The sequence below is a fragment of the Erithacus rubecula genome, assembly GCF_903797595.1.
Source record: "Erithacus rubecula genome assembly, chromosome: 2".
NCBI classification, from domain to species: domain Eukaryota; kingdom Metazoa; phylum Chordata; class Aves; order Passeriformes; family Muscicapidae; genus Erithacus; species Erithacus rubecula.
In genome coordinates this window covers 52,811,670-52,822,994 of record NC_136685.1, presented here as the reverse complement: position 1 = coordinate 52,822,994, position 11,325 = coordinate 52,811,670, and the positions used below count along the sequence as shown (strand labels likewise).

The 11,325-nt window shown below is 37.6% G+C and overlaps 1 protein-coding gene across 5 annotated transcripts in view; it reads right to left on the bottom strand.

Moving 5' to 3' along the window:
• Nucleotides 1-472: 472 nt before the first annotated feature.
• AKAP7 (A-kinase anchoring protein 7) overlaps nt 473-11,325 on the bottom strand; it is a 77,794-nt gene continuing 66,941 nt past the window's right edge. For 2 of the 5 annotated variants that reach the window (XM_079325270.1, XM_079325267.1), the window contains exons 8-9: nt 2,507-2,705; nt 1,593-1,743 (exon numbers count right to left, since the gene is read on the bottom strand). In XM_079325270.1, coding sequence (XP_079181396.1) covers nt 1,731-1,743; nt 2,507-2,705 — 212 coding nt within the window. In that variant the 3' untranslated portion in view covers nt 1,593-1,730. Of the gene's footprint in view, nt 2,706-11,325 lie in introns of all 5 variants that reach the window. The other 3 variants (XR_013776682.1, XM_079325269.1, XM_079325268.1) reach the window with 3 other exon arrangements.

Genomic DNA, 11,325 nt, shown 5'->3' with positions numbered 1-11,325 from the left:
TTTTCACAGCTGAGTGTCTGGTTTTGTGTTTTTATGTGCAAGTTGGATTTAAATTGCCTGATAGCCTATAAAAAGGTACCTTCCAATGATCTCCAGGGATAATTTTAGATTCAGATTTTTTTTTTAAAATCTATCATTCTAGAGTATTTTAAGACTACTCCTTTAACTCACACTTCAACAGTGGACCTCTAGGAAATTGTACCCAGTATTTATTTCTAAACACACCCTTCCCAGAACATAAATTAATCCCAAGAGTTTCAAAGTTTTTTTCCTTGAAAACAATAATCACTTGGGCCTAGTTTATCTGCATGATTTCAGCAGCCAAGCTCCAGAGCTGTATGTTGTCACAACACCCTGTCATCAACTTAATGGTGTGATTCACTGGAGCACTATTTCTCTCCTGTAACCTGTTACTTGCAAGTACTTAATTTTATTAAAGTCCATTTGGAAACAGGTGAAAACATTCACAGAGTGCAAAGGAAAAATGTTTTATTGTGAACATGGCACATATAAGATGCGTTTCAGAATATACTGTTATATATCAAATGAGGAAAAAAAGCTCTGACGCGAGATAAATGAACAGTGCTTAAAAAAATTAGGAATATGCACACAGCTGTTCTAACAGCACAATTCTGATACCAATCACAACATATTATATAGCTTTTATGACAATGGTTATAAAATTGCAAATATTGGACCTACACCTGTATTGTTGTCCATCATCCAAACCTTCAGTGAATCTTGCAGGTGTGTGGAGGGAACAATGAGAGCAAACTGACACCCCACCTCAGGCAGCAGAAGGCAGAGATGGAGGAACATCAAAAACAAAAGACAAAAACACTGTTCTACAAAAGTAAGAAGGCAAATATTATCCCAAGGAATATTATTATTTGCACGAGAAATCTTAATTGCAGCATCCTGACTCCATTAAAGCCAATGAAAGTATGCCATTGAGATCAATGAGTGGAGCCTGAATTTCATACTGAAATTTAAAACATTCTTGCTTTAGTGTAAACATCAGCAGAAACTAAATGTCAGCATCTATACAAGTATTCAAGTGCTGTTTAAAAAAACAATAAAAAACATACAATGCTAACCCAAAATACCATTACATATACAAAAGGCAGATAATTAAAAGAGGATTTTTTTTTTCCCAAATATACATTTTGAAGTATTTAAAACCACCAATTTTTTAGTACTTGTACATCATTGTTAGGGAAGGAATATATGAGAAAAAACTGAGTTATTTACAATGATAAAGGAAGGGCACAGTGTTTGCTCAGATCTATTTGAAACCAGTATTTTTCCACTTTGGAATCATGACATACACCTGCACACTCAAACATGTTTCAATGCACTGTTGAGAAGTGGCTATACTTCATTATTATGAAATATAATCCTTTGTGCAAGTATCTCATGAGCCATTTACACCCATTCACATTTTCAGTTAAAAAAACCCAAACAAACCAACCTGAAAAATTTCTTGCCACAATATTTTGTCTTTAAACAACCTGATGAGATTTTCCATCATGGCAATTTACAGTCATGCATTTGGAGACTCAGAGTCAATACAACTTTTCCATTTACTGTTAGAGTTGTGCCTGTCTTCAAACAGCTCTTTGCTAATTTTTGTGCGGATCTCAGGACTCGTTAACAGCTCCTTTATCTGATTCAGTCTGGGTAACAGGGCCTGCGTTTCTCTGCGTAAAGCTTCCTTTACTAAGTCTGCTTCATGGCTCTTTCCTAGAGGAAAACAACAATATAATACATTTTGTAACAACTAATGTGATTTAGAATCGTTACTGTACAGAGATAAAGAGATCATATCGGGTTTGGACAGAAGTAAGTGCTCAGTGTTTCGCCCATACTGATTTTATATAAAAACGTATTTCATCAAAAAATATAATTTACATCAACAAATGCTACCAAAATGTAAAGAACAGTACAGCATCACATTTAAGGGAAACTCCTGTCTTATTACATACTGTGTAATAGTATCTGCGGTGGGTGCCTGTAGTGGCAATTTTTAGCCTGGTATTGACTGCTGTTGACTAGGAAACAGCACGTGCTCTCACACAGAGCAAGCAGCCCTGCAGCGCTGCCAAACCCTGGGGCACAGGGCATCGCTTCCACTCATGGCAAGGCCTCATCCACAGCCATCCACGACAGTCCAAATGACAAATGCAAAATGTTCAGTTTCTCTTCAAAAGCAAGGAAGGGAGCCTTGGTATCGTGAGCCAGTGAAGACCGGAGCCGCCTGCTTCACCACTCTTGTCTTTTTTCCACCGTCCATCCCCCCCAGCATTCGACAGATTTTCAGCAGTGCACGCACTAACTAAACCAGTAGACAGTGTCCTTCAATTCAGAACAAACTTTTGATGGGAGACTCACAAAGCAGAGTGCCTGACACCAGCACCACTTTGCAAACTTCAGCAGGGAGCGGAACGTGGTTTTGTAGTTATTCTTGGTGGGATATTTGCTCCCAAGCTTTGTGCACAGTGCTCACTTGCTGTTATCATTGTCACTCCCATTCTTGCTGCCGCTCGCCGCTTCCTCAGTTTTTGCAGGGCTCCCATCAGTCTGCCTGCTTTTGTTTTGTGTTTCTTCTAAATATTGCTGCACGGCCTTCAGCACTGCGTTCTCCACCAGCCTTTTGCTGAGGCTCACCAGCTCTGCATCGTCTGGCTCTGCTGCTTGTTTTTCACCTATGCGTCACAACAGACAAGAGAAGGAATTCATTGCCATGCAAAGACAGTAGCTGTGATTCTATCAGGAGCCTCTGACTTGAGCTGGACTCTAACTTATTAGCTGCCTCTTCCTGATTGTAAAAAATAAGTTTTTCCCTCCTCAACCTCCAAACCAAAAGTGTTCCATAAAGATGTGTACAGCGCATTAGATCAAAAATATTTCACTGCTCATATTTCCTATAACACTCCAGCAAAAATCTCTGGCTAACATTACAGGCCCCTCATTCAGCTTTGAAGAGTAAGTGTGCAAATTTATTTTTTTCTGCCAACGATCACCTGTGACATCTGAGCAAAGATCACAGAATCACAGAATATTCTGAGTTGGAAGGAGCCCATAAGGATCATCAAGTCCAACTCTTAAGTAAATGGCCCTTGAGGGAATCAAACTTGCAACCTTGGCATTATCAGCCCTGTGCTCTGAGCCAATCTCAGGGCCAAATATAGCATAAGGCATATTCAAACTTTAGCAACATTCCTAAATTTAGGTGCCACCATTTTGTGATTTTGCTCAATAAATCTAAAATCTATCTATTTATTCATTGCTTTTAATTCAGGAGTTTCTCACAGGAAAAATTACTAAAACACTCAAAGCACAGGTTACAAATATTTTTCTAAACAAAACATAAAATTTAGAAAAACCATATAGTCCCTCCCTGCCTCTCTTCTGTCTTCTATCTTAAAGCTCTAACATCAAAGAATTGCGTGATCCAGCAGCCCACTCTTAAATATCTGCTGATAAAAACAAGAAGCTGACATCTTCCTGTTTTGCTATGAATAACACACACAACAAACCAACTGTATACATAGGAAAGATTCTCATACATTATTACATGCAATTTGAAATGGTACTTTTCCATGAAACATTTTCCTAATAAACCATAGACCCTACTGCAGAATCATCCTTTCAAAAAGAATTTGTTCCAGGAAAAGCAAATCTCATTGTCCAATTCTCATTGGTCATGCCATTTGCTATTTCAGAGTCTCCTGCACTAGGTAAATACTGTTTCCCTCCATCTATATTTAAAGGTCATACATTTCATGTCCTCTTCTGGTGTTCACATTCTGCACCCAGTAATAAGAGGCTGCTTAGTCACATGCATCTGGTGAAAGAGATATTATTGTTCACTCTCAGCACAAAGCTTTGTGCTGTTCAATTACCTAAATTTTTCATTTTTCATAGATGTAAATTTATTAAAGTTTGCCAGCACATTTAGATAATAGTTATGAAAGGCTTTTATTACTCTTCCTAATGTACCGCACAACCTGGGAGTGATTTCACTGATAAAGCATAATTCATATGGGGATTCAAGGAGGAGAGAGAAGCAAACAAAACCCCTCATATTCAGAGGCAGTTCCTCTATTAGCTGTTAATCTGATCATTCTGCTCTGGAACAGCAGCTCTTCAGAGCATTGTTAGTATGGGCATGGAAGAACTGCTTTCCCCCTGAAGAATCATCAGACTACCTTTTGGTAAAGCATTTCTTTACATTTTAGAAAAAGTGTAGATAAATATTTCAAAGATATTAAAAAGAATGTCAAGTGGGATAGTTTTGGTTAAAACCAAACATTAGAATACATTATAAGGACGCATTATAAGAATGTAAATATAAGATTACATTAAAAACAGAATTATCATTTCCAAGGAGAAATATTTCAGGCTACCATGCAACAGAGGCAGAGAAAGAGACTATTCCCAAAACCAAATAGCTACATACTCCACATTCTCTGACTCACTGCTTACCATAACTCTTTGCTATCTCTAAATCCTGGGTCTAAGTCTATCCTTTAACTTACAGAAAGAACAGACTTAATTCAGACTCTTCTCACTCAGGGTATCCAAGGCATTTATGAGCAGCATCTCCTCACAGTTTTTCTGAATCGATCCCACACACTCCTTTGAATGAAGCCTTTTGATTACTGATTTCCTTTGCTTTTAGTAAAGATGTTCAAAAATGTGTTGGCTGCCCCAGTCTACATAGTCACTAGAAAAAATAATTAAAATACTTACTGATTATTTAAAATAAAACTAGTTTCCAGTTGCAGAGTTTCTTGTTTTTCAGAATTACTCATGGGTTGTGGAAATTGTTACTCACACAGAGCTAATGATCTATCCATGCAACTGGGAACAAAATCAATGGGAAATATGGTGCTCAGCCACTCTCACACTTGACCCTGTAGTGCTTAATATGCAGAATATGACTAATCAGTCACAGAGGCCTCCAGATTCCACACAACAGTAGTGATTATATTTACTCACAGAATAATTTTAGTTGCAGTACATCATGTATTATGGCGTAAAAAAGGCCAAAGCTCTTCTCCATGAATATTTTCTGCAGAACAGTTCTCATTTACAGATATATGTATAAAATCCATATAGCTACTATTGTGTTTATTATTTCAAAATAAGCAGGTAGCTCACTTAGAAGTACTTTCTCAAGCATGAAAAATGTCACATTGCTTAAATGAGTATTTTAAAAGTACGGTTTATATAGCTACAGAAGAATGGGCTTGTGGGGTTTTTTTGTTTATTTTTAATATTTTGAGATCTTCATGGCTCATCAAAAGTCTAGGGTGAAGACTAGCTCCTCCTAAGAGAGCTCTGCACTCCCACTGGAAACACATCTGACTGACATGTGAATGCAAATGCATGCACATCTTGCCTGAAGTTTGTGCCTGGATTTATCTGTGCAGCCACCTTGGCAGACAGGCACATGGGCCTATATGATTCCCTGGTGCTCTGCTTCTACTCTCATACTCCCAAAATAGCAGCTGTGGGAGTGTCTGCAATGCCACAGTTGGCTGGCAAGGTACCACTCTATCATTCCTATTCATGAATAAATGAAAATTTGTTGATAAAATGAAACAGGTCATGTAATAAAAATGAGTATTGGTCATCTACATCTACTTGACAATTTAACACACATCTGTCCTATTTACATCTCTCCTTCCATGCTGCAGCTCCTGCTCACCTGCTTCTTTAATGAATACAATTCCTTTGCAGCAGGCAAATGCTTCTTTGAGTGGGCTGTCTAACATTATTGGGATTATTGGAATATCTGTAGAAATCATTGCAGATATGAATGCTTTAGATTCATAAAGGAGATTTAAAAATTCACACTTCCTCTGTTTTGAAAAGGGAACAGATATACCACAGCACGGTATTTGCATCAATATTGTGACACTACTTTATTTCTGTGCCTGTGAATAAAAAAATTACACTGTCTTCTCCTCAATATTGCTCAGAAAAAAAAATGAAAAAACCTTTCATTTTGTTTATCCCAGAATTCTCTTCTATAATTTTCAAAATATGAAAACCAATTCATACTCTGTGAATGTACCTCAATGCATTCATGCTGAGCAGTGTTTTTTTATTACTAGAACTGAAGCATACCAGTTATCCTGAAATGACCATCATTTTTTACAAAGGGAACTATCAGCTCCACAGAATTATTCAAAAGAGGCTTTATGATCCTACATCCTACTGCTAGCAGTTATGGACACGAACCAAATGCCTGCAACCACAGCCAAGTTTGGATTAAAATTCACTGCTGCATCTTTCTATTGGACTAGGTTTACTCTCCAAGTCTACAACCCCCCCCTACACATTAGAAGATTGTGAGTTGAATTTTGAAATACTGTATTGGAACAAATCAGATATCATGGTCCTAGTACAGCATTTTCATGGCCCTGACACAGCCTGTTTAGAGTGTATGCAGATATCTCAGATTTGGAGAGAGGCAGGGCAGTTTGAATCCCTCTATTGTTCATATGATTAGCCCATGGATTGTGATTTTTTTGTAACAGATTTAATTGAAGGAAGCAACAGGGGATCCTTTTATAGGAAAAGCCAGTTTTACAACCTTTTACCAGCTATGCTCCAAGACAATATTCTGCAATCCTTCCCTCGTGGCCTGAACACACTGGGCTTTGTTTTTCCTTCAACAACCCTTCTTGGCAACAAAACACTGATAACATGGGGAACATCATAGAAGAGACCCTTAATATTTAGAATAGGTGACCGAGACCAGCTGAGAAATTTGGTGGCAGAGATTCTGCTCTGCGACCTGGGGAGGGCTGTGGTAACAGACATGCCTCCATCTGCCTTTTGGGTTATTCTAATACTTATTTCTAATACAGTTTTTACAAACTCTATCAACACAAATATTAGCACGTGCCCATATCTAATCAACACAGTAAATACAGACAGGAAAGTCACAACTCTGAACATTTCCTTGTTAATTAAGAAGGACAATCATGAAAAGTCTCTTAAGTAATCACTTAAGAAATTGACACAACTAAGGCACTGGGAGGAAGAGTGAAATTATAATCTCATTATGACATGAGGATGATAACATTTCTGTTGCTGGATGCTCCCACCTGATGTGGGACACCTAACAAACTTCTTAGGTTTACATATATTGCTCTGTAAATACAGGACTGTCTTACAAAGCAATACCAATCTGTCCTTCATGCTGAATACACGGTTTCTAGTTTACTGGAAAGGCTTCTTTATCTAATTTGGCACACCATGGAACAAACCTGATAAAGTTAGGAATTTCTGCTACAGAGGAAATTAAGGGTGTTGCAGCTATTCAGGGGAAAGTGGTGCTCTTGCCAGATTCAGTAATGACAGCAGGAGTAACCACAGGATACTCTGAGTTGAAGACTTGGCAAACATGGCAAAAGTTTGTTTTGTTTCACACAAATCCCTGTGATGCTCTGATACAACTTTTCTGACCACCTTTAAATGAAGATAGGGGATGCTATCTGCTAAACATACTCATCCCTCTGAAGCACTGAGGGATGTGATGCCACAGGCAAGAGCCTCCAGAACAAACAAAATTTAAAAAGTTATGTAAGAGTAGTTCTGGCACAGAGGGAGTTCTATTAAATATCTTTGGTTTATTTTTCTACTAAAAGAGACTTGTTGACAGAGAAATTCCCCAACTCCTGTAATAGTTTAATGCTTACATTAAACCTTAAAGTCCCTGCTTATGGACCTGTCCACCATGAAAATCAAATGTTTACTCACAAGCATGACAAGGCAAGTCATTTAATAAACATTTACCTCTTGTGACTGTCTCCCTATCCTTCCAATAGTCTAAGGCAACTTCAGTTTTGTGCCTTTAGGATACATGTGCTACTATACAGCTTCCAAAGGGATGCTATTTTGGCTGTGACTTTTCCATGCTACTGTCAAGTATACTAAAAAAGGCAATCTTTTTTGGACTAAGACAGATTGTTAAATGAGTGTTAATAAGTGAAGCCTAACAAGCTGAATCTGTGTTGTTCTGCCTGAGCTCAGAAAAAGGCTCCATACAAACTCATGTTATCACAGTCCCTCACACAATTTTGTTATCAGTTTTTAATCTGATATTGTGAGATGTAGCTGTATAAATGTTCATTGCTTTACCACACAGAGGTTTGTAAACATGAAGCTTACTTTTGATACTTGGAGAGTACTAGTACATAGAAATTTAGATCTCTCTTTAAATGCTCTGGCCTTGAATGCAGAAAAACATTGTTTTGGATCATCCTTAGAACAAGCTCTTCCTCAACTTCTATTGTTCTCTAAAAATCCAAATACACCCACTTTCAAGAACACTGAATCGCAGAACGATTTGGTTTGGAAGGGACTTTAGAACTCATTTAGTTCTACCCCTGATGTAATAGACAGGACACCCTTTCAGTAGACCAGATTGCTCAGAGCCCCATCCAAACTGGCACTGAACACTTCCAGGGATTGGGCATCCACAACTTCTCTGGACTCACCACCCTCTTCCAGTTTGCAGCCATTGTCCTATCACCACATAACCTTGCAAAAAGCCCCTCTTGATTTCCAAAGAAAAATATTCCAAAGACAAGATAAACAAGAAATTCAGGCACGTGCTTGGTCATAATAAATTGTTCTGTGCCATGGAAGTGACCTCAGACATGAAATCAAAATAAATGTAGATAAAGAGCTAAGAATGTTGAAGGTATGACTACAGTTCACTTAATCTAATTCACAGAAATGTAAAAATCATTGCTAGAGCATGGCAGAACAAAATCTGTGGATGAAAAAATCCTGAAACATTACCATGTCATAAAACTAAATTTAATGCAATCAGTCCTTCACATAAAAAAACCGACATTATAATCTAGGATGAGAAAAAATTCAAAGAATATGAGAAGATAGTACTAATTTTTTCCCATCCAATGTTCTTTATAAATATAACAAATAACCTAATTTGCTAAACAAGCACCTAATAATCAAAATTAACATTATTCTTGAGTCTGCTTCACCATTAAAAATCAAGAATAATTGAGCCCTAATTACAGGTTTTAAACCACTGGGCCTTACTTCCATATCCTTTCTATACTAAATATTGAAAAAGCATTTTCTTTGTGAAACAACATAAAACTCCTTAAAAAACCTATTTCCCTACCTAATAGCAACACTTCTTTATAATGAGAGTAAATCCGTACAGATCTAATACTGCATTCTAGCAAAATAATAACTCCCCCTCCCTTTCTTCCCCCATATTTCTATTTCCTCAAACTCAGTGAGTCAGAGACTGTTCTACCAACATTTCAGTGAAATCAATCAATCAGAAAAATACATCTGCTATGCCAAAAACTTAACTAATCATCACAATTTTTACCAATTTACTCTGTACCATAATGAACTGCTCATTACCAAGCCTTAAAACTGATGGATCTCATCTCTTTATGCTCCTTTTTCCATTTCCAAGTTTTCTCTCTACCTATATAGTATACAGAGTTCTACACCTTCCTCTTTGGCATACCAGTAATTCTAAATCTGTCCCATAACATCAGTAGAAGACTGCTTATTTTTTGCCAGCTGGTCTTTTGGGACTTTATTTCTATCAGGCTAAACATTTCTAATTTGGAGTTTCATCTACTTTTTGTCCTCTTATTTTAAAGCAGTATTGTTCTCAGCCTTTCCTCAATTCCTGAGTAAAAATAATAAAGGGTGGATATTCATGCCATAACCAGTTTTTGCCTTTCTTGTCACTCTATTCAGAACCAACTGTGTGGTCAAAAGCTGGTACTTTAGTTTACTTTGCCTTTATGTTTTCCATATAGAAAGGTTCTCCCATTTCTATACTGGGTTAGAGGGGCCAAGAGAATTTTGTTAAGGATGAGGAGCAGGAAAGAAATGGGCAATGGCTCTCCTCAAGAGCAGATCATTCATGATTTTGAGATTTCCTGAGACAGGACAGCACATATAACAATTGATCAGCACAATGCACTGAGGACTGAACTTCTTTGGAAACAGAATTCTTACTGCTATTTACTTGTGCTGAAGCAAGCATTACAGGCAGTGACTCCACGATCTGGGCTGTATTACATGAAGCACCTCTTCCAAATATTTCAGATTAACTGTAGCAGAGAACACACATGCAATGTATGAATAGGGCACACAGGTGGGGGGGTCAACATAAATTAACATTTATGTCATTAAATCAGAGGATCAACTGTGCTTCAAAACACAAAAACACTACAGTAAATTTTATTTTAACAGGGAAAGGGAAACCCTGACTTTAGAAGGTGGTTCAATCCCTAGAATTCATCTCATCACAGGTTACAGTTTGCAGAACTGCAAGAGTAAACTCATCATTATGTGCTGGAAAAACCCTCACATTGTATTAATGAGGTGTATGTGAAAAGCAAAAGAGGATGTGAGAGAGAAAGAAAGGAAAACCTTTTTGACTGCATTAGGCTATACTAGATGGCAATGGATTTTTAAGACAGAAAGAAATGTACATTTGCTGATTGTACTCAGTCACAGGGATACAGAAAACATGTCTGAGTCTTAATATGGTTTTGTTCAATCATTGTGCTTCGCAACAAAATGAAAGACTGAATAAATTTCATTAAAAAATTATTGCTAGGATTTGAAACAGAATAATAGAATAATAGACCATGGGGTAAGACAATTTGCCTCTTAGCAAAAGGATACAATCTCAAATGAGTGAAATTAATTATCCACGCCTGAGGATCTTAACTCACAGGAAACTTAGCAAGTGCCCAGATCAAATGCACCTGAGACTGGCAGATATTCAAAGGGATTAAGCCATGAGCAGAAAAGATAATGGTGGATCTTGAGATCTGGGGAGTAGGATCCAGAGGAAATATGTAAATTTCCCCTACACCAATTTAGGACAACAATTCAGGCAGGGTCAAGAGCCTGACAAAAGTTCAGCTGTGTATGCCAACACCAGAATTACAAGTCTAAAAGTACTGACTATTGTACAAGTTTGGCAATGCCAAATTGGTCATTGGTACAGTGTATTTCTAGCTACTTAAGGCTCAAGCCTGCACCCAGTCCATTTTCCTACTAAGACAATTTCCAACCTCATGCTCCACAGAATTATAGAATGGCTAAGGTTGGAAGAGACCTTGAAGATCATCCAATTCTAACCCTTCTGCCATGGAGAGGGACACCATGCTAACTTACACAGCATATACAACCATATACCCCAAATTCCTCTAATCCCCACTCTAAGCTTATGTAACCAGGGCCACTCATATTTTAGGAATGGAAAATGATTTGGCATAAAACATTATTAAA